Source organism: Sarcophilus harrisii, chromosome 1, assembly GCF_902635505.1.
Source record: "Sarcophilus harrisii chromosome 1, mSarHar1.11, whole genome shotgun sequence".
Taxonomy (NCBI): domain Eukaryota; kingdom Metazoa; phylum Chordata; class Mammalia; order Dasyuromorphia; family Dasyuridae; genus Sarcophilus; species Sarcophilus harrisii.
This window is the reverse complement of record NC_045426.1, coordinates 508,303,767-508,328,368: the sequence shown is the minus strand read 5'-3', so window position 1 is coordinate 508,328,368 and position 24,602 is coordinate 508,303,767. Positions and strand designations below refer to the sequence as shown.

General features: G+C 31.3%; 1 protein-coding gene and 1 pseudogene across 3 annotated transcripts in view; one reads left to right on the top strand and one right to left on the bottom strand.

Moving 5' to 3' along the window:
- Nucleotides 1–24,602, top strand: part of PTPN2 (protein tyrosine phosphatase non-receptor type 2) — an 89,862-nt gene that overhangs the window by 21,212 nt on the left and 44,048 nt on the right. For all 3 annotated transcript variants that reach the window (XM_031946666.1, XM_031946667.1, XM_031946665.1), the window contains exons 2-5: nucleotides 1,627–1,717; nucleotides 10,965–11,065; nucleotides 18,119–18,217; nucleotides 20,331–20,468. In XM_031946666.1, the coding sequence (XP_031802526.1) occupies nucleotides 1,627–1,717; nucleotides 10,965–11,065; nucleotides 18,119–18,217; nucleotides 20,331–20,468 (429 nt within the window). The remainder of the gene's footprint in view (nucleotides 1–1,626; nucleotides 1,718–10,964; nucleotides 11,066–18,118; nucleotides 18,218–20,330; nucleotides 20,469–24,602) is intronic.
- Nucleotides 21,924–22,348, bottom strand: LOC116420616 (annotated as a pseudogene).

Genomic DNA, 24,602 nt, shown 5'->3' with positions numbered 1-24,602 from the left:
TTTTTCCTCTCCCTCCCCCCACCCTCTCCCCAAGATGGCAAGTTGACCAATACATGTTAAATATGTTAAAGTATAAGTTAAATACAATATATGTATACATTTTTATACAGTTATCTTGCTGTACAAAAAGAATCAGAGTTTGAAATAGTATACAATTAACCTATGAAGGAAATCAAAAATGCAGGTAGGCAAAAATAGAGGGATTGGGAATTCTTTGTAGTGGTTGATAGTCATATCCCAGAGTTCTTTCGCTGGGTATAGCTGGTTCAATTCATTACTGCTCTATTGGAACTGATTTGGTTTATCTCTGTGAGCTTCTTGAGGGCAAGGTTTGTCTTTTGTCTCTTTTTGTATCCCCAGAGCTTAGCTGAATGTCTGGCACATAGTAGGCAATAATAAATATATATTGACTGAGTAGAGGAGACCACTGGTCTAGACAGTATGACTTTTTATCCACTTAGTTTATTTCCTATGGATTTTTAGGCAATTTTCTTGTGAATAATGTTGAAGATGTATTTCATTCAACTTTTTTTATTATTATTATTTAGAAGGCACCTTAGAGATTGTCTAGTCCAATTTCCTCATTTTACCCAATAAAAAACTGATAGATGACAGAATTTAAACAACTTATATCAAAAATTATAGATGGCAGAGCTGAGATTTATTTAGATCCCTGTTCTATGACTCCATATCTAGCATTCCAATGCATTAACTGCTTCCATTCAGCCCAATATCTTGTAAAGAAGGAGAAATTGCATAAACATCAAGCACCTCAACCATTGTGCAGGACATTCCCAGAAGTTTTGGAAAATACCTTTGGTGAGCTTCTCTTCCTTTATGTTTTTCAAGCATTAAATAATGAGGATCCCTGAACATATCATTATATTTATCAGGGAATTTTGTCATGAGGAGCCATTAGATCTCTTTATTGAGACTTCTATTCTTCCAGTGAGCTTTTTGCTTTATCTTTTTGTAATCAGCAACTCATAATACTGTACGGTCTGGTTGTCTCTTAGTCTTTCAGTGAATTGTTTGACACTAAAATTGTAATCTGCTATGTGGAGAATTTGTTGTAAGAACCTGCCTGTTCTCTTGTTTTCATCAGTGATACCCTCATTATATGTGTTCATCATTTCATAAAGCTTTTGTAAAGACGGAAAGGTAGTGTGAGTTTAATGTTCTCTTAATTATCTTTTGGAGGGTATTAATATGAATATTAATTGCGAATGATTTTTTTTTCCACATTTTAAAAACATTTATTTCTCTGAGGTCTTATATAAAGCAATCTCAATGCTTTCAAGATTGTATTTCTTTAGCATTGTTGTTCTTGGTGTATTCTTAATATAATTCACCTATTTTTCCCAATTTTTTAAAGTACTGTTTCTACTACTTTGCGTAGTACATTAAAGACTGTCCCTTTTCCCTTTAACTTGGTAGTAATTGCAATAGATCTATAATTTTATCAGTGTGGTTATTATAAAAATCAAAGTGTAACTTTTGAAATATATTCCTTCATATGTTTTCTAGCTCATTGAGGATAGCTTATTTAATAACTAGCAAAGTAAGTATTTTGTTATGTACAATATGAGAATTTTGATTATTAAATTATATTTTTATTATTTTAAGGAAATTCGAAATCAGTCCCATGACTACCCTCATAAAGTGGCGAAATCTCTAGAAAATAGAAATCGAAACAGATACAGAGATGTCAGCCCATGTAAGTACTTAGGGTTTGGGGGGAGGGGATGAAAAGTACACTTGGACTTAGAGTTGTGGTTGAGAAGTGAAGTTAGGACTTATAAATAGTTAAATGTAAATGAAAAACTAAAGCAACAGTGCTAACATATGTGTGATTGGAAGAAATTACCTGAAATGGATAGATGGAATATATTGGGTATGTAGTACACATTAAGTAGTGATCAAAGTAATCCAATGTTTGATAAGGATAAAGATCACAACTAAGAATATCACTATTTGGCAAAACTGCTGAGAGAAACTAGATATTAAACCAACATCTCATACCATATACCTAGATAAAGTTAAAATGGGTACATGATTTACACAGAAAGGGTGATTAGGAGAGCATGGAATATTTTACCTGTCAGATCTACAGATAAGGGAAGAATTTATGACCAAACAAAAGATAGAAAGCATAATAGGATGTAAAATGGATAATTTTGATTACATTAAATTTTAAAAGTTTTTGCACAAACAAAACAAGTGTATCTAAAATTAGAAGAAAAAAAAAACTTGAGGGAATTATTTATGGCCACTGTCTCTGATGGAGGTCTCATTTTTCAATTATATAGAGAAAATTGAGTCAAATTTATAAGAATACAATTCATTTCCCAATTAATAAATGGTAAGAGTATATGAACAGGTTTTTTCTTTTTTTAAAACAATCTCTTTGGGATACATATCTACTAATGATATTGTTAGATAAAAGGAAAAGGACCTACTTGCACAAAAATACTTGTAGCAGCTTTTTTTGTTGTGGCAAATTATTGAATATTAAAGGGGTGTCTATCATTGGGGGAATGGCTGAATAAATTGTGGTGTATGGTTTGAATTGTGATACTGTTGTGCAATAAGAAATGATGAGCAGGATGCTTTCAGAAAAACTTAGAAAAATAACATGAACATGGAAAACATTTTACATGACTGCACATGTATGATTAGTATATGAATAACCATCACACACACACACACACACACATCACATATATCATGGCAGCAAATGTTTACCCATAATCAAATTGTTTGCCTTCTCAATGAAGGTAACAGGGGGGAAAGGAAGAGAGAGAATTTGGAATTATAATTTAAAAAAATGAATGTTTAAAATTGTTTTTACACCTAATTGGGGGGAAAATAAAATATTCAAAAGTAGAAGGAAAAAAACTACTTGAACTAACAGTTAATTTTGAAGTGAGTTTAGCAGGTACCTAGTATACTTCTTCCCTGAACTAGTTTATTCTTATTGAGACTGTTTCTTTTAATAGATACACTTAGGCTTTTTTATATGCTCCCAGTTGTTTAAAGTTTTTATCGATGAAAACTCATCACATTTTCGTTTGTTTAGAATGGCATTTTTGTTTTTCCTTTGTGTCCTTCGTTCCCGAGCATTGTGCTTCTTAACCAATATTAAATATTTCATTCCAGGTGAACCAATTAGTTTTATACCTTGTTCCATGACCACCAAGAATATATAAAAAGAATAGACTAAGAAAAATGTATTATGAAACCAAGAACTTTTATTATGTACATCTTGCTTTTTTTTTGGTTCAATTGTCAAGCATTATCTCTCCTCTCTTCCCCTCCCCCCCAAAAAAAAGGGAGGAGGGGGAGTCCTTATAACAAGTACTGAAGCAAAACAAAATCCCTCACTGATTCTTTTGCAAAATCAAATATCTCATTCTGTATGTTAATCTATCATCTCTCTTAGAAGATTAGATGGGGATTTTTCTTCATTGGTTCATTGGCATGATAGTGGTTAGTAATTGTATTGATTAGAGTTCTTAAGTCTTTCAAAATTGTTTATCTTTACAATGCTAACTTTATAAATTTGTTCTCCTGGTTCTGCTTCTTTATTTTGTTTCAATCCTTACAAGTCTTCGATTTCCCTGAAACTATCTCTTTCATTATTTCTTTCAGCAGAATAGAATTGAATTTAGTTTTATATTATAATTTTTTCAGTCACTATCCTCGATGATCAACAGCCTGTTAGTTTCTAGTTTTTTGACATAAAAAAATTGCTATAAATATTTTTGTATATATAGGATCTTTTTAAAAATTTCTTTGGGACTGAAGGTGTAGCATGGTCAGAGGATATGCACAATTCAGTAACTCGGGGAGGTTAATTCCAAACTGCTTTTTAGAATGTCTAGAATAATTTATAGCATATCCCTTTCAACATTTGTCTTTTTTTTTTTTCCTCCAAACGTTTTCTCATTAGTATGAAGTTGAACTTAAGAGTTGCTCTATTTTGCATTTATCTAATTAGTGATTGGGAACATTTTTCTTTTTTAAAATAAATTTTTATCTTTTTTTTCTTTTCTTTTTTCTTTTTTTACATCATCAAAATTTCTTCCAGTATCTCTCTTCTTCCCAAAGTCATCTGCTAAAACAATGACATTTTTAAAGAGAAAAGAAAATTTAGCAGAACTTATCAGTACCTTATATCTGAAAATATATGTAGTATACCATTGGATTCCTTTGCAAAAGGATCATTGTTTTCTCTCTCTCTTTTTTTTTTTTTTTTTTTTGAAACCATGCTTCTTCATTGTAATGTTTCAACATTGATTATTTGATTGTTACAATTTTTTCAATTTATATTGTTGTAGTCATTGTGTATATTGTTTTTTTTTAATTCTGCTTACTTTATTCTGAATCAGTTTATGTAAATCTTTCAGTGCTTATATGTATTGATCATCTTCATCATTTCTTATACACTCTTACAGGAGTGTTTTTTCATGTGCCAAGAGAACTTGGATTTTTTTCTGTGAGAACTTTTATCTTCATATCATTTGAGATTAGTTAAATGGCTCTTATTTTTATAAATTTGAATCAGTTCTTTATGTATCTTGAAAATGAGGATTTTATCAAAGAAATTCCTGAAAGTTTTTTTTCTCTTCTAATTGTATTTGTAACTTCCATTTTTAAAAATACATAATGCATTTAACACATTAGTTCAAAGCTTTTTGCTTGTCTTTTCTCTCTATTTCCTTTTGTTCTCCTCAGCGTAATTTTTACTTTCTTCAGTTAGTCTTTTCTTTTGTGACACATCGCAGTGAGTATTTCCATTCATTCTACCCTGTCCCACTTTACCCTCCTATTTTTAAAAAACCAAACACGCAAGCAACTTTCCCCCTATAACAAATAAGTAGTCAAGCAAACAAATCAACACACTGATCATGTCAAAAAATAAATATCTTATTCTGTACCTTTAGTCTACTGTAAGGAAGTGGGATAGTGTGCTTCATTATAGGGCCTCTAGAGTTGTGATGGGTCATTGGGTTTATCACTATTCAGAGTCGTTCTTTTTTCAATTAACATGTAAAAATAGTTTTCAGTATTCATTTTTATAAGACTGAGTTTCAAATTTTGTTATGGGTATCAGTCTTTCCTACGAAGTTCTTTCTCTAAATTGTTTGACCATGATTTTGGATTATCTCTCAAGTGAGTGATGAAATGGCCTTTAATGGGGTATTTACAACTTTTTCTTTTTTAAAATATGAACTTATACCAAAATAGAAATATTCTAGTACTCAAAGGAAAGAAGAACATGAAACAAAGACCTAGCAACAATTTATTTGTTGTTGTTGTTGTAAACATACTACAAAAAGATATGAATATAGAGATGAAAGGCTCACATTATTAATAATATATATATTTCCTGTATTTATTCTCTTACAGGGAATTTGCATTGCTCAAAGGAAGGATGGTACAATTTATAAAAATTCTATGAAACAACTATACACATAATCATGTTATAAGAAAAGTCATAGCAACAACAAGCAATGCACTATGAAATGAATTATGGCAGCCATAGTTTAAAAAATCTTACAACACTTCATTCCTTTAAAAAAAAAAAAAAAAGCCTTATTTGAATGAATAATGAATGTCTCATTCCTACATACTCTTACCCTCTATCTTCATTCAGCAAGCATTTTATAAGAATCAACTACATTCTGGGCTTGCACTTGATACTAACTGAAGATAAGAAAATTAGGGGTAAAACAGTCCTTACCCTCAAGGATCTAAGATTTTATGGGGGAAAACAACACAATCATAGGTAAACACAGAATATTGTAATGTCCAGGAGAGGAAGTTGCTCTGTTAATAGTTGAACAGGAAATCTAGAAAATAGTGGAAAAATAGGGAAGAATATATTGGAAAGTTGACAGTGTTGGAAAGAGTGGTTAGAGATTTGACATTGAAAATGTGGTCCAAAATCAGCTTGGACAACATTTTAATTTTGTGATGACAAACATTGAAAATAAAGGTACATTTCATTTCATTTTCATAACAACTCTGTGAAGTAGCTGTTTTCATCTCCATTTGCAATGATCTCTTCCAGCTTTAAATCAATAATCCTATGAGAAACTGAACTATAGATAGTAAGACAACCAATCATCACATAGCTATTTGAGTTTGAACCCATTTCTTCTTGACTTATATCAAAAAAAGTTTTTGTCTTTGTATTTCTAGGTTCTACAGTGAAAACACTTAATAAATAGTTATTGACTGATTCATTTATGTATAAGGGTATGCTATCCCTCCACTGTAGAAGATAAGGTCCTGGAAAGAGGTGCTGTTCTTTGTCTTGGGTTCTGAATCTAGATTACTAGCTTAGTATATGGTTGTTGGGTTGCATTGCATTAGATTGAGAAGAAAGAAATAAAAATTGAGGTTATTAACCTGGTGACAGGCAAGATGATAGCAGTCTTGAAAGAAACAGGGAAGTTTGGAAGAGGGGCAGATTTATGAGAGAAGATAACTTTTTCTTGTTGGGAGTTAAAACAGAGATTGATTGGACACATAGATTTAGGAATCAACCACATAAAATGACAATTGAAACCTTGGAAGCAAATCAGGAGGGAAATATGTAGAGATGAACTCAGGACAAAGTCTTAGGAACCATTCACATCAGATGAACAGGGAATAGTAATTCATCAGTGGACAGTGAGAAGAAATTAATAGGAAGAGAACTTGGAGAAAATAATAAATAAAATTTAATGTAGGGCAGCTAGATAGTGCAGGGATAGAGCACCAGCCCTGGAGTCCGGAGAACCTGAGTTCCAGACATTTTACACTTTCTAGTGTGTGACCCTAGGCAAGACACTTAACCCCAATTGCCTCATAAAAGGGGGAGGGGGGGAGATTACAAAAATAAGCATTTAATGTGAGTAATGTCATAGGAACTAAAAGAAAAGCTTCCAGAAATACATTCAAATAGAGAGGGTAGTATATGATATAAATTCAGTTATTGGGTCTTGAGGTCAAATTAAATTTCTTTAAAAAATACTTTTAATTCCTTAAAATGGTATGTAATTTATGCGGTGTTTATTTCAGTTTAATAAATATTTCTCCCAGTCTCCTTCCCATGAAAAAAAATCAGATTCAGAAGCTATAGCAAACAAACTCAGCCCAGTAAAACAGCTATGAAATATGAGTGTTTAATCTTTATTTTATCTTGGCCTTTAAGCTTTAGTTATAAGTATAAATCCTATTTTCAACTTCTAAAAATAGAAGAGAAAATAAGTACATTTTATAATGGGCATCATACTGAGTGAAATTACCAAAGGAAGTAAAAGAACTTGATTTTGACTATTGAAAGAGGAAACTAATCTGTCTTGTCAGCTGAGTTCAAGTTTAAAACTAGTCATTTCTTGACAAAGGGAACCATTTCTCAGAAAATCTAATGTTGTGGGGGATGGGTTTCAGAAGTTTGTTTTATTTTTAAACCATCCTCAACTTGAGGGTTAGTAATATAGCATTTTTCTTTTGAAAAACCTCAGTGACAAGAGTTTAAAGTAGTTGTCATTTAGAAAAGTTGTTACTTCTGTGACTGATGTTACTAGTTGTTGAAATCAGGCTTCCTGTGCAAGTGTGGTTTTGGTTATTTTGTGATATGTAAAGCAATAGAGTTTGAACCACCATTTCTATTGATTGCATTTTTCTCTGTTCACAATCTTTTTTAAAAAGAGAATTAGAGAATCTAATATAATGATGAGCAAATATTCTATTTATGTAAAAGTCTATTCATTTTACAGAGAATTGGGAGAACCTGTCATGTTAATTCCCTGTTGAATTGCAAAAACCAAAGGCAGATTAAAGTGTGGAACAGAGAAAGCATTTTCTGGTTACTCTTGTTTACAAATTAAAACTTATTTTAGAATTTATTGATAGGACAGTTGGTACACTGTAGGTAGATTATTAGGAGAGGAATTGGTGGAGGCCCAGAGAGAGGACTGTGGGGACCGAGTGTGGATCACAACATAGTATTTTCATCTTTTTTGTTGTTTGCTTGTATTTTGTTTTCTTTCTCAACTTTTCCCCTTTTTGATCTGATTTTTATTATACAGCATGATAATTATGAAAATATTAACAGATTGAATTACTTGCTGTCTAGGCAAGTAGGGGGAGGAGGGACTTGCTGTCTAGGGGGAAGGAGATGGGGAAGGAGGGAAAAAAATTTGGAACACAGGGTTTTGCAAGGGTGAATGTTGAAAATTATGCATATGTTTTGAAAATAAAAATCTTTAATTAAAAAAAGAATTGGTGTAGGAGGAATGGTAAGAATCTAGACAGACAATTTTAAAGAAAGGAGTTGGCGTTTTGGAAGTAGAATTTTTAAATATTTATAAAGTGTTGCTATTATTTAATTGGAGAAGTGACATTGTCCTACTTTTATTGTTAAATCTGTGCTGGAAATCATGAATCATACACTCATCATTTTTTCAGTGTTCATTTAAAAGACTGGTAGTTTCACTTCTTTTGAAAATGACTGTTAAATTTTGTGGTGGTGTTTAAATAAGCCAGTCATCTTTTTTAAGGTAGTATGCATTGTAGTTAATGTTCCTTCCTTCCCCCCAGAAAAAACTCCTTCCCACTTCCACTACCAATTTGAGTCCATTTTCTGTAAATTACTCTTTTAAAGGCATTTTGCAATATCATAATATATACACACTTAAATTTTTTTAAATGAAAGAAAAAATTCATTTTGATTTTTAGACACATTAAATATGAAAGCTCTCTCCATTTATTCTCTCACCCCCAAATGTTCTTCAACTACCTAGAGATTATTCCTAGAACAGATTTGCAGTTAGGGAGTAGATTTTAAATAGATCATTTTTAAAGGATTTACTTTCTCGTTTAAAAATTTGTCATCTATGAAATCTTTTAAGACTGCATTTTGGATGTTCTACGAGAACACTTTTGGTAGTGCTGTGACCATGATATAAATAAATTAAGTAAAGAAATAGTTGGAAGTAGTGAGATTAAGTTGAAATGTGAACATTTCATTTTTATAGTTTTAAGATGATAATAATTTAGGAGCTTTTAATTGGGGAGGAAGCATGGAAATACTTGTTTACCCATTTCATTAGTATTGGTAAATTTAAGGATATATGTGCTAACTATATAATGGGACTGTAGTATCATTTTATTGAATTTTTCCTATTTGGAGTCTTTTATTTTGTACCAACTGAATTACTGTCACAGCCGGGCAGTTGATACTGCTTTACTTTTTGTGTTCATGTACTTTCTGTTCTTGACTCAAGGAAACAAAGTCCTTTGGTGCTGTATTTTAACAGAGCTTTGAAATTAGAGTTTATTTGGCATTATAAAAAGACATTTTCATATATTTCCTGTTATAGTGAGCTAACTTTCTGGGATGTGTGGTTTTTATTTTGTTAATTGTGTAGCTGGCTTTCTCTTTTCCAACATAATAAAGCAGTTAAAGGGTGATTAAACTGTTAAAAAAAACAATGCTTGCTGACCTCATCTTTCCGAGAACACTAGTATGTGTGATTTACTATAACAAGATCTTAGTTTTTCCTGTTGGCAAATGACATGTAATATTTACAAAGGTCTTGGGTTCAGTCCAGCAGAAACATCTCAGATAAATTGATATGTGAAAGTAAAACCCGTTAGCATTTTCTTTTCTTTGGAGGTCTTGTAACTAGAAGATTTTTAGCTTAAAAATATTTTTTTAAACTATAACATAGATTTATTTGAGGACAGCTTGTTGTAAACTAGATTATAAAATTGTTGTATAATTGGTTTTCTGTAGAATTAAGCCAAACCTCAATTCATTTCATTCATATTTTTACAATACCAATTTAATTGTAAGTAATGGTAAAAATACCAATTGTACTTTCAGGATTGCAGGTTATCTGTTCTTTATGTAGCTATCTATCTGTTTTAAAGTTATCTTAAAATGACTTTGTATGTAGAATGTGAATGTATCTTTTAGAAGTTGGTTTTTTAAAAGTCAATTCTCTTAAATCTTTCTCCCTTTTGTACTTAGAAATTAAATGAAGCAAAATTTTGCCCATTCTATATCTAAATTATCCTAAACCTGGAACCAGTGAAATCTGATTTTAAGGAAATTTTATTTTACATAAAAGGGACAGTTGTTTATACCTACATTATAAAACATATTCATTAAAAATTACTTTTAAAATGTCTTTTTTAATATCTTTCAATATCCTTCTGTATTTCTCTTCCTGCTTTCCTTCAAACCATCCCATATGAAAAATAATTTAAAAAAACAAAACAAAGAAATGGGGAGCAAAGAAGAAAAAATCAAAACCATTAAAAAAAAATCTGATAATATATGAAATGTTTCACACTTCTGAGACCCATTCATTAGGCCCTTTCCCCACCTTTACAGAGGAGTGAAAAGGAACTATCTTTACATATTTCTTCTTCAAGGCCATACTTGTATTGAACCATATTTTACACATTATGAAACTTCTTTTTTAGTCTGTTGAATCAAAAGTAGGAATAATCTAGATTTTTCCTTGAGGGCTTTCTTTTTATGAGAAATAATTAAAGCATTTCAAAACAAAAATACATCTTTTAAAGTGTTCTATAAGTAAGGACAGTAGAATAAAGTTTCTTCTACAAATCAAGTCCTAACGTTCTTGTAGTCAATTTTTTTTCCAAGCATTTCAGTCATTAAGCAGAATTTATTGCCCCAAAGTAAGCATTTTGTTTCTAATAAAGAAAGTATTTTATTTTACTGTACTATAGCATTTCTTTTTTTAAAAATTTAAATTATTTTAAGTCATCATTAATGATTTATACAACAATAAAAACCGCTAACTTGATTTTTCTTACCTTTCTAGTACTAAAGAATTAGTAAAAGGATAAATTCATAATAAAGCTATGGCTATTTCTGAGGAAATATAAAATATTCTGGAGTAATTTATGGTTTGTCATTTTGTTTTTATTTTTAGATGATCATAGTCGTGTTAAACTGCAAAATACTGAAAACGATTATATCAATGCCAGCTTTGTTGCCATAGAAGAGGCACAAAGAAATTACATCTTAACACAGGCAAGTAATATGGTGCTGAGTAGTTCCATGCAAATGGAATTTTATAGATTCTGGGGTTTTTTTCTGTTTAGGAAAAAGTGTACTTTGAAATTAAATACAGTCATCTCCATTAAATACAAGTAGATTGTGTTATATTTTATTTATCAGCTTTGCTTTGTGGCTTGGTAGGTATGTATTCTGCTAATAATTACTTGCTCATTTGATAACTTCCATGCTTTTTGTTCTCATTTTTACATTGTTTGAAGTACAGCAAGGAAGTCCTTTGAAATCCCTATTTCAAAGAAGGTTGGTTCATGTTCTGTGTTACTCAGAGAAAAGGAACTGCTTGTCCATTACAAAAATTGAGTTGCTAGGAACAATTGAAGTAAAATAGATAGAAGAAAATTGGATGGTGCCTTGCATTAATTTTATAAAATGAATTTTCTGTGTATCTGATATGCCTATTCACATACAAATGTATTTTTATTTTATTTTAATTCCACTATAAATCACATTGGATTACTCACCTCAATTATTCTTTGGTAGAGTAAATCAGAATTAAACTGATATTACCTTTAGTTAATGGTTAAGTATTTGGTTTAAAAAATCTATAGTACTGATATTTAGAATAATTCTTCCCAAATTATTAGTATATTGAATTAAAATTGCTGTAGTTTTAGAAATTAGTCATCAGGAGCAGGTAGGTGGCACAGTAGATATGGATGGAGGCACAGCACCAGCCCTGAAGTCAGGAGGACCTGAGGTCAAATCTGGCCTTAGACATTTAATACTTACTAGCTGTGTGACCCTGGGCAAGTCACTTAACCCTAATTGCCTCAGCAAAAAATAAAAAAGAAATTAGTCATCATTTTGTAAGAAAACGTTATTTCTAACCTTGCTTTTGTATATTATAACCAAATTTAGAATATTTAAATTACTTAATATTCACTACACAATAAGTAGGTGGTACAGTCAAGTACTAGATTTAGATTCAAGAAGATTTGAGTTTAAATATAAGCCCAATCACTTTTTTGGTTTGGTGAACCTGGCTAGTTCTTTAATTTTCAACTTCAGTTTCCTAATCTGCAAAGTGGAGATAATAGCATCTATATCACAGGGGCATGGTAAAGACAAAATAATATTATAAAGAACTTTTTTTAAAAAAAAATAAATGCTAGTTATTGTTAATCTATATTTAGTGTTTTTTTTTATTATGATCATCTGTTGTAGATCATCTGTGTAGAGTGCACATCTTTGTAGAAAATGATTCATGCTCTCAAGACAAATTGCAATGGAAAAGTTATTAAAGCATTCAGTGCTACCAACTAGTAATAGCTTATAAGCTTGTGTCTTTGGTAACATAGATTTGCTTATGATTTAATATCATAAAGTTTAAAAATTAAAATTTAACTTGGTATATTGAGTTTTTATTATTTTTGAAGAACGTTTTAATTTAACTTTTTAAGACATGATTCTTATTATCTATTAGACTAACCATGCTGTTATCTCAAGTCAGACTCTTCAGAACTGTATTCATTGTGAAAGGATTGGGAATAATGATATTAATAGGTTATGCTAATTACCTTTGTAAGCGTATTTTTCTATTCAAATCTAATAGTAATCATTATTATTATAATATTATTATTATAATCAATATTATCAGAATATGTGTATATATGATGAAATAAAAATATGTATTTAATACATTTTAATAACAAATATATCAAATAAGTTTGACAGTGTCTGTAGCATTTCATACTCAAATCCCCTCTTCTACAAAGGGATAGAAATTACAATTTTTTTCAACATTTTTCCAAACCATGGCTGTTATTTTAATTATATATAGTTTAATTTCCATTTGTATTATTATAATTATGCATGTATGTGCTTTCCATTCCCTCCCTAAGGCATCAATGTCATAATATAAAGAAAATTGAATTGGGAGTGTTCAATTTCTGACTTCATTACTTATCACCTACATGAATCCAAGCAAATCATTTTATTTCTTTGAGCCTCAGTTTTCTCATTTGCAAAATGAGCAAGTATCAAAATGAACTTAGTAGTTCTTTTCCGCTCTAGATGTCCTATTTGTAATTTTAAAAAAGAGTCCAAAGTGCAGGACAATGCTAAAAATAAAGATATGAACTACTAATGACGAAATTTCAAGGAGTGGCAGAGACTCAAGCTTTGCCTTTCTACAACCCAAGGTCACATTAATAACTTCTTCCCCCAGGGTCACACAACTAGGAAGTGTTAGGAAACCAGATTTGAACTCAGGTTCTCCTGACTTCAGGGCTGGTACTCTATACACTGTGCCACCTCGCTGCCCCACATTAATAACATCTTTGACTACCACATCACACTGTTGAGTCACTGAGTTTGCATTCCACTAAACACTCCCATCTTTTTCAGTTCAACTTCTCTCCCTTCGAATTTCCTCCTTTTTTTACATGAAATTTGCTCAGGTGCTAAACTTGACATTTATCACTATTAAATTTCATCTTCTTAGAATTTAGCTCAGTGCTTTTAGCTTGTCAGGCATTTTTGAATCTTGACTTCATTATACAGTGTATTAGCTATCCTTTCCAATTTTGTATCATCTGCAAACTTGATCACTGTAGCATCTCTATGCCTTTATTTACATCATTGATGAAAATGTTAAATACCACAGGGCCTTGTTCACAACCCTGAATTACTACATATTAGAGATTTCCTGTCATTTTGACTTTGGACCATTAATAACTACTCTTTCAAGATGGTGCTACAACTAGTTTAAAACAGCTTTGTTAAACCTGGGTAAATTATATTCACAGCTGCCTTCTAATTTAATAATCCTTATCAAAAAAAAATTATAATTTGGTGTGACGTGTTGTTTAATTCTAAATTTCTTAAGAAGTAGGAATGGAAGAAAGTTGTACATGAAACTTGAGTACATCTTGCTTTTTTTTTTTTTTTTAACTATATAATGAATTTATAACTTTCCTTTCCTCCCCCCCTTAAGCAATTGGGGTTAAGTGACTTGCCCAGGGTCACACAGCTAGGAAGTATTAAGTGTCTGAGGCCAGATTTAAGTTCAGGTTCTCCTGACTTTAGGGCTGGTGCTCTATCTACTACACCACCTAGCTGCCTCTAGCACATAACTTTCAAAGGTGTCTGTGTTGACTTCTGACCTTCCATGTTCTATGATTTCAAATATTTCTTTTCTATTTTCTTCTTTTTTTACAACTTTATTACTGTTTCCCTTCCTTAACCCAGTGGAAAAGAGAGAAAGAAAAACAAAACCCTTGGAAAAAATTTACAGAATTAAGCAAAACAAATTCCCTGGTTAGGTCTGTCTGAAAATGTCATGAGTAGATTGCTTCAGCATCCTATGACCTTCTTGATGAAACCATACTAACTTTTGTAAGTCACTTAATAACCAAATTTTCACTTTTGTAACAAAAAATATTTCATAACCTTTAAAGAAAATTTATTCTAAAATTTTCTTAGGAAAATTTTACTGGGCTTAGTAACCTGTAGTTTTCAAGATTTGTTCTCTTCCCCTTTTTGAAGATAAAGACCTTTGTTCAATCTTGTGATTACTCCCCTTTCCCATGATTTTGCAAACATCATTAACAAGAACTCATCACTTATATCTATTAATTTTTCAGCACTAAAATATAGTTTATATGAACCAAGTGGCTTGATTTCATTAAAAATAGCTAGATAATCTCTTGTCATCATACTATTTTGGCTATCAGCTACCTGCTATATATTTTTGTTCTGCCATTCCATAGTAAAGACCATTTATCCTTTGCTGAAAAAATAGAAACAAAATAAAGATTTCATTAGCCCATTCCTTACAAAGGTTTTAGCTCTTATTTGATCTTTTTTCTTTCCACATGACTAAAAATTCATCCTTTTCTGTTTTCCTTAGCCTTTTTCATCAGCTTCAGCCAGTGCTCATTATTTCTGATAACAATAATTTTGCAGGATTGTGACCAACTCTCCTTTTTTTTTTGTTTTGTTAAAGCTTTTTATTTTTCAAAACATATAAATGGGCAATTCTTCAACATTAGCCTTTGCAAAACTCTGTGTTCTAATCCCTCCCTCTTTCCCCCAACTGTAGAGGGCCACAGATAGTTGGGGAACTCTGGATGAGGTGTAAAACCTTTCACCCCAAAAGGAACCTGCTAACAATGCCTGGTTTGGCTCCCCATCCCCTCTAAGGGCTCTTGACTTCGCTGAGAAGTCAGAAGTCAGTGACAACCTATGTTGTAATTGAAGCAGAGTGATACCAGCTGGCAAACTATATATAATAGCAAGTTGTTTATGTGGTCCTATGTGCTGCACAATATATACTTAGCACATGCCCAGTGTTTTGGTTACATAAGGGTATGAGGGTATAAAAATGGGAAAGAACTGGGAATTCCCAGACTCCATATTTACACCATCCTCAGGAGTCTCACCACATCACTTCTCCACTAAGCATATTTTAGTCACCCCAGCATGGAGGCCCTAGAAAGCACAATACGTTTTGTCACTCCAACTTGGGGGCTCTAGAAAGCAGGACAGAAGGTCCCACTCCCTTCCCTAGATGGCAGCTAGTCCAATGTATGTTAAACATGTTAGAAATATATGTTAAATCCAATATATTCATATATATTTATGCAATTATCATGCTGCACAAGAAAAATCAAATCAGACTAGTAAAAAAGAGAGAGAAGCAAAATAAAATGCAAGCAAACAGCAACAGAAAGAGTGAAAATGCTGTGTTGTGCTCCACACTTAGTTCCCACAGTCCTCTCTCTGGGTGTAGAGTGCTCTCTTCCTCACTGAACAATTGGAACTGGTTTGAATCATCTTGTTGAAAAGAGCTACATTGTGACCAACTCTTAAAAGTTACCTTCTGTATCTGGCTTTATTTCCATTCTCTGTACATTTCTTTTTAAAATTTAAATTTTTGGTGAGTTCCCTGTGTGCATTTACCTATGTCTCTTCAAATAAATAACATTTTTCCTCTTCATTGAAGTTTTCTTTTGTCTTCAGAATTTTGTTCTTGAGCATCTTCATCCCATCCCTTCTGAGCTGAATTCTGCTGAAAAATTTTCAGTCCATGGCATTTTACCTTTTTTCTGAACCTTTAAAATCTGTTTCTATAAATCTAGGTTGCATGTTTGAAACTCTGGAATGGAGTGATTACTTCCCTCCAAAGATTCCTTTTATTTCAATCCTATACTGTGGATCCCATAGTGAGAGCTATATTAGAATTTCTTCCCTTTTGTTCATCTATTTTTTTTGAAGGAAGAGGAACATAAGTTATCATTTAGAGTATTCAAGAAGTTATTCTGCTTCACTTTTGGTAGAAAACCAGCTACAGATGTCTGAATAATTGAGGTCCTTCATCACTGCTATGACATTTCTGTGTGCCAAACTCTATTACTCTCACCTATTTCCTTTTTTCTCTTTGAGACTTCTGTATTGTACTCATATGACAAAATATCTTCAGTTTGCCCTTCCTTTAACCTTTACCTAAATGTTCTCTATCTTCTTTTCTTCCCACTTAGGTTCCTGGATTTCTTCATATACATATGCTATCTTAATATACAGTACTATCCTATCTATCTCTTTTACTTAATGCTATTTCTTTTGAATAAAATTATACAATCATAGTTATCTATTAGCAGAAAATCTGTAGCATACCAGATTTTTACACCGGTACTGGCTGAAAGTTTTAAGTAAGCCATAAACCTATTTCCAAAATTGATGTGATGTATAATATCATCTTATGTAGGTTTCCATTGATTATGTAAAAATAGTTGTGGAAAGCTTAAAATCTGATCTATAAGTAAAAAGAAATTGTCTAGTTTTTTCAGGACTTGCACCAACATAGTTCTTAATCTATGCCCCGGAATTTGTTTTTATTGTTTTGATAACTGTATTTCAGCATAATTGATTTCATTTATAATCGTGTATTTTATTTTATGTATTTAAAAACATTTTTCTGAGAAAGGATTCATACTTTAACCAAACTGTCACAGGAAGTCCATGATACAAGTAATATTAAAAAGTCCTACACTAAAATCATAAAGACTTTGAAGCCTGGAGTATAAGGCCTTAAAGATCATTAAATTACACTCATGTTTTATAGAAAATTGTGACATTAGGGGATCGTTTTTTATCAAAAGTCATAGCTAAATTGTTGTTACTAGAATCCAGGGATTTTCTGAATCCAATTTATACTATAGCATAATCCTTATTAAGTTGAAAAATAAATACGGTAGTCTTACTTTACATTTGCAATTTTTGACCTTTGCCCATTTGGACAGTTATCAAGTTGGGAGGAAGCAGTATAAGGATTCTTATCTCAACTCTTCTCCTGTTTGAATAATTTCAGTGAGCATTTATTGAGCACTTGCTGTCTGTCAGGATACTGTGCTTAAAATGCATGCAGTACAAAGAAAAGCAAAAATAGATCCTTCCCTCAAGAAACCCACAATTTAGTGGGAAAGACAACATACAAACAATTTTGTACAAGCATGATATATACAGAATCAATTGGAGTTCATCTCAGACAGAAGACATAGATATTAAGGAGGAATGATAAAGGCTTCTTGCAGAAGAAGTTCTAACAGTTGAAGGAAGACAGGAAATGGGTAAAAAGACAGGTAATGCCACACCTGAAAGAGACAGCAGTGAAATGTCTAGAGATGGAGTATTTCTTTCAAGGAATGGCAAAGAGGTCAGTAAATTGTAGAATATGTAGAGGGGGGATAAGCTATAAGATAATGGAAAGGCAAGAAGTTTCTATTGTATGTGTATTTTACAGATTAATGTTTTTTATAATAAAATTGAGAAGTTTGGAGATATTTTCATAATCTTCTTGTTCTGAATATCATTTGTCTTTCAATCCAGATTTAATATCTGAATTTTTTATTATCTTTATAATCATAGTTTTCTTTTTATGCCAGCTATATACTGAAAGTAGCATAGTTTCAGTTATTAAGCTGAACATGATTCAAAACAAGTGTTTATATTGCAATCACTTTGTTTTAGTACTTCATTTTTATACCATTTCTTTTTTTATTTCTACAGGGTCCACTTCCTAATACTTGTTGTCATTTTTGGTTAATGGTATGGCAACAAAAGTCCAAAGCAGTTGTTATGTTAAACCGAATTGTGGAGAAAGATTCAGTAAGTAACATTTATAATTTAGTATAGCTACATTTGTACATTGTCATTTTAAGTGCTGTCCCGAGTTGCTTTTGGTGCATCTGCTTGTTAGTTAGCTGTCTCTAATTGCTTGAGGGTAGTGATTAGAATCTTTTCAATAAGAAGAACTATTATATCCTTTTCTTTTGACACCCTAAATTCTTAAATAACAAATATAGGCCATTAATTAACCTCATAGGTTTAAATATAATGTACTAAGTAATAATTAGTAGTAATGCATACTTAGCTCATAGCTTTAGAGATCTTAAAAGTCCCTGGGCTGGATTTTAGTCCTTTGTTGTCTAAGTGTTAGGAAATTTATGATTGATTTTGTAAAATGACTGTTGCTCTGTGTAAATTATTAATGGCTCTTAGCTAATGGCTTTTAAAAGTTAGGCTTTTAGATAAGTAACAAATAGGTTATACTTAAATGTAATCTAATTTCATTACTATCAAATACTTGGAGCTAACAGGTTTTAAAAAAAACAAACTACTTTTCTACATTCTTAGGTGTGTAGTATAATAAAGAATTGTCACTTTATTGTCAGTAAATCTACTTATCTTTTTTTTTTTTTTTTTTTTTTGGACAATCTGAAACGTACTCCAAAGACTCTTGGGTTTTATGATTTTCAGTATAAGGTGGGAAAAGAATGTTCAACAAATGTTCAGTAGATTTCAGGCTTTTGTTTAGAAACTAAATTTTAAAATAACATTAACAGAGTTTAATTATTGAGGTTATGATTAGAAAGCTTGATTACATTGAACAAAAACTTAAAATAAGTTAATGAATCATGTTGAAAGTCTTTTCAGGATAACCATCGATGTTTAAAATTAAGTTAATACATCTCAGTATTTTAATATGTTGGACCCTGAGCTGATATAGTTCATATATAGAATAATTCTTTGAGAATTACTATTATATCCCATGCTACCTGACTTGGTGAACCTAATAGTAGCAGTGTTCTAGGTTCCAGCTTACATAAGTGTTATTACCTCATTAAAGAGGGTTTTCTTAGACCAGAAAATGTGATATGATGTTGCCTACTTTCCAGAGCATAAGTTAGAACAAGGGATTTTCCTCTTCAGAAAATGAGACATACAGAGCAGCACAATATTTATATTTACAAGCATTAGGTAAGAACTAGAGTAGTTGTGGGAGTGTTTAGCCATATTTTTCATCTAGAAAGCTGTGACATTATTCATTAAAAACAAATGACTAGATTGTTCTTTTTTAGGACATATGAAAGTAAAAACATTTTGATTATTAAGTCAAAAGCATATTTAGATAGTTGCCAAAATCTTAGTCTGTTTGCATGAAAATAAATTGTTTTGCACATGTTTAACTTGTATTGGATTACTTGCCATCTAAGGTAAGGGGTTAAGGAAAAGAAGGAGAAAAATAAATAAATACAAGGTTTTATAAGAGCAAATGTTGAAAACTGCATATGTCTTGAAAATAAAAAGCTTTTTAAGTTTTTTTTAAAGAAAAAAATTCTATATTGTCAAAATACAGTTTCTTTTATCTCACTTCTCTTCCATCTCCTTTTACTCTTGTTGCAGTTGACACTCTTACAATGTAAAAATGCAAGTTAAACCAGATCAAGCATAGGGTTTTTTTTTTTTTTTTTTTTAAATCCTAAATGATTTCTCATGAGCAGCATAAAAATCTAGAAGGATATAGAACAAAATCAGGAATAAGTTTTTAGACCTTATCCTAAGTACTTGAAAAATAAAGCCTTTTCAATATAGTGTTATAACTACCTTCCCCATCTAGAATCTGTTAAATTTGTAAACATTAAAAGTAAAAACAAATGATATTAAAAATATCAGCCATCATGATTTCATGGATCACAAATAGTTTAACTATTTATCATTCTTTTTCTTTTTCAAGGTAAAATGTGAGGGTCCTTATTAGAAAGAAAATTTCGTTGTCTTGAAAAGCAGTACATTTTAATAGCAATACTACTTGTTCTGCATGTGGCTTTCAAATGACTCCTCTTAAATGCAGTCGTGACATTGGTTTTTTGTTTGGGTCTGTATTTTGAAAAGAGGTTCTCTTCTCTTAAAATGATTTTTTAAACATTTTTTAATTTAGGTAAAATGTGCACAATATTGGCCAACCAAAGAAGACCAAGTGATGCTGTTTGAAGAAACAGGATTCTGTGTGAGGCTAGTGTCAGAAGATGTCAAATCATATTATACAGTACATCTACTAAAATTAGAAAATATTCACGTAAGATTCTTCACCCTTCCTCCCATAATATTTATTTATCCTGTCATAAGTTTTCATAGCAGTGTTTTTGAATTATGATTGGATATCTTCTTATACCATGTGTTACTTTTTGCCTTTGTTATTATGTATGGTATCTTCAAATTGGGTAGAAACATAAGTTAAGCTTTGAGAGTGCTGAATGAATTTTTTTTTTTTTTTTTTGAGCTCAAAGTTTTCAAATCTGAATATTTTTGGCAATAATAGTAACAAGCTATTCATGAATGTAACAAAACAATTGTTTATAAATAAAGGTATATCCTACCATGTGATTCTTTATCGTACTTAGAGATTAACTAGAATGAAATTATAAAAATAGTGAATTTTTTTCAGCATATAGTTAGGCAAGACTATAATAATGAAATTCTTACCAGAATACAAAAAATTTGTTTTCATGTTACTTCACTATTGTGAATAGCTGGTTCATTAAACTTGTGCTTTTATAAATAACTAGGATTCAAGACAACCATTTATTAAAGGGTCTACTTTTTCTTTTTATCTTTCTCCCTATGATTAGTGCAATCTAAGAAGAGGATGAGATAGAAATCCTTAGGAGATGATAATAAAAGCTAAATAATGGTAACAGAAGGGAAATATCATTTACTTTGCAGATAATATTTTTACAACTAGAATTTAAGAATGCCTCTATTATTTGAAATTAAAATTTCTGTAATATAGTATTTAAAAATAGACATTTTCAAATAAAGTTAGGGTAGCTAGTGATTCCTAATCAGCATTTTATGATTAGCAAAAAAAAAATTTCTCCTAAATAAAAAAAGAAAGTCAGTAATCACTTATGAGGGTCTTGCTATGTAGAAGATAAAATTTAAAAGCATGCATTTTAAATTCTACCCTCATTTACCAACCAGATATGAAAATGTAATATTTGGTTTTTATTCATCTGCCCATCTCTGTATATAAATTTCAACTATATATCCAATTGAGAGTTGTTGTCAGTAACTGTAATAGTTATGTGTAGGCCACATTTGATTCATATGAAATGGGAATTCCATTCATAAGCTTGAAATATGGTACCTCACTTCATAGAACTCAGACTACCAATACCTTCCATCCCGCAACATTTTTGACCCCATGGACTTCCCTATAGCATAATGCTCTTTGGGCTCCTGTGGTCCCCCAAAAGTTGAAATATTCAGTGTTTTAATTTTTTATTCATTATTTTAGAATTGTAAATAATTTATATAAATTTCATTTATTTTCTAATCACTGATCACATATCTTAACCATAGTTCTTCTGTATCTATAATTCATTTCTAAGAGCATCATTGAACTGGATAGTACAGTATTATTGCCAAAAATGCATTATAATTATCTAATGCATCTCTTTAGTTTTTGTTGTTATTGTTATTCTTGTTTTATATTTAATTTTCATTTATTACAACTGTACATGAGATCATTTTATTTTTGCATCTTTTTAATGCTTTCTTCTTTATATTTGCCCTTCTTTCCAATTTGTTTGGATGTGACTTTATGCTCAAGAATCTTTTTGTAATCTCTGTCCAGCTTTAGCCTGGTGATGACTACCTTACTAGGATGAATGTGCACACAGACAGTTGTGCCATTAGCTTTTTCTCACAGCACATGCTCAGTGTAGATGATGTATTTCTTTCTGTAAACCTGGACTCTCTTGCCAATTTATAGTTTCCATGAACCACCTGGACCTCATCATGCTTCCAGATGAGCATGGAGCAGACATTGTATTTTTATTTCAGTTCTTTGGAAATAGGGAGGACATGGTCTTCCAGCAAATGTGGAAAAGCACCTTGAAGTGTCTTTTTTGATTCTTGCTTTCAGTTGAAAATCATGAAGAGGTTGAACTTCATTTTGGCTATACAAAGAAGGGAGGGAAGAGAAGGAGGGTAAATAATAACTTGTGTCTATGACTCTTTAAGGTTTATCGTACTTACCTCCTAATTGTTCTTAGGGATAGTGCAGATATTATGCTCCCTTTTATAAAAGCAAACTGAGACTCAGACAAGTTTAAGATCTGATAACAAGGCAAGTTTGTTCTGGAGTTTCCCAAGCCAGATCTTTTTCTTCCTCATCAAGCAGTGCCCCCATAGTGGGGCCCCGGGGAAGAGTGGGCAGCTCCACTCTGGTTCTTTTGTGTTGTATCTCACTTAATTTTCTAGCTAGAATGTTTTAGGAAAGTTCATTCAGCAGGAGGTAGTTATAAATGGGTTGCTTTATTTTTCTGAACCTTGTTTTTTAATTTCTAAAAGAATTGATTGCATCATATTTGAACACGAATGAAAATATCGTGACTTTTGTAATTATTTGTTATTCTGAATGCCCACCATTTGACTAAAGTGCTGATGACTACTTAAATAATTGCTATACCAGTTTTAAACTAAACTATACTCTACTGTACAATACCTTACTATACTACTATGCTAGTTTTACTTATATTACTAATACCCAAGAAGTATGATTGGTTTTTATGGCAGTGAATTTATAGGATTTATAGAAATTATATGTGTAATCAGTATATTTAGTGTGTTTCAACATCTTAGCTCTCTTTGAATAGGTCAACTTTAGAGCAAAAAGTATTTTTCTTTAAACTTTCTCATTTTCAGTTTTTCTTTGTCTCCTCTTATTTTTCATAATCCTGTTGGCTGGCTTTAATTTAAGTTCCAGGAATTCTATTTTAATAGGAACAACATTGTATTTTCCTGACCTAGGAAAATACATTTTCAATGTGTTGAAAATAAATTGACTTATTGAAAAGAGGAAGGGTTACTAATTAATATTAATACATTTTAGATTTTGATACAGAAATGTTCTTGGCTGTTCCCCTCCCCAGCAGTGCCCTTAACCTATTTTTCTATGTATTTTTCATTACTTAGTTTAGGTTTCACTTTAGTATCAATACTATATTGACATTTATAATTTTTTAGATAATTTGGCATTTTCATGTCTTCCAGTTTCCTGTGTCTTGACTGTATGCTTTATTGTCCAGCACAATCTGAGGCAACATTCGTTCAGTGATTAAGACTAGGTAAGAAATGAGAGGAAAAAAAATCAATCTGGGAGAGAAAGACCCTCAGGATTTTTGACCAAACCAACAGTTTCTATTTACATTCATTCTGGTCCTGATCTGTATCTTGCCATTGGACTCAGATGTTTCCTAAGAAGAAAGTGAGACGCTGATGACTTTGCCCAATCTTCCCTCTCTTAAATACAATTAATTTGCATGTGCTGGCATCACTTCCCTGATGTCATGATCCTTTTTATGAATGAAGAATAAACAACAGCACAGTATTCAATTTATGAAACAAATAGTAGGTGTTCATTAGGTAGTTGTTGATTAAAGTGGAATGTGAAAAGGCTTTTGGTATAAATATATTCAAGCATTTTTTTAGTGTAGCTTTGAAGATAATTTGCAGAAAATATAAATTAAAATAATATCAATACATCAGTTCAACAAACAATTTTAAAGTACCTCCTTAGCTCAAGGCACTGGGGAATACAAAGCCAAAAAATAGGTTGGGTATAAAATATGTAAAACTAAAGTTCTATATAATGTAAATAATATAAAGTTCTATATAAATGTTAGCTTTTGTCAATATATTGTAGTATAGCTGATAAGTACTAGAAGTAGAGCTAAACTCAAATCCTATGGCTTATTTTGGTAATACATAAAATTGTTTTTTGTTGTTGTGTTTTTTTTTTTCCTCCTGCCTCCAGTATATCTCTTAAATGAATTTTTATTGTCATTAGTCTTCTCTTATATAAAGTTGGCACAGTGAATAGAATGCCAAACTTGAAGTTGGGAAGACCAGATTTTGCCTAAATATTTAATGATTGAGTGACTCTGGCCAAGTCATTTAAGTCTCTCTGCCCCATTTTCCTCTTATGTAAAATGGGGACAATAGAAAACGAAATGAAATAACCTATAAAAGGTATTTGCAAACCTTAAAATACTGTAAAATTGCTAGTTGTTATTTTTGTTCCTGTTAAAATTCCAGCTAATTGAAGTTGTGCTATATTTCTTAAATATGTGTATATCTAGAAACACTGTATATTTATTCTTTTTTCCCTTTTAGAGGCCCTAGAATATAAAAGTAATTTGTATGT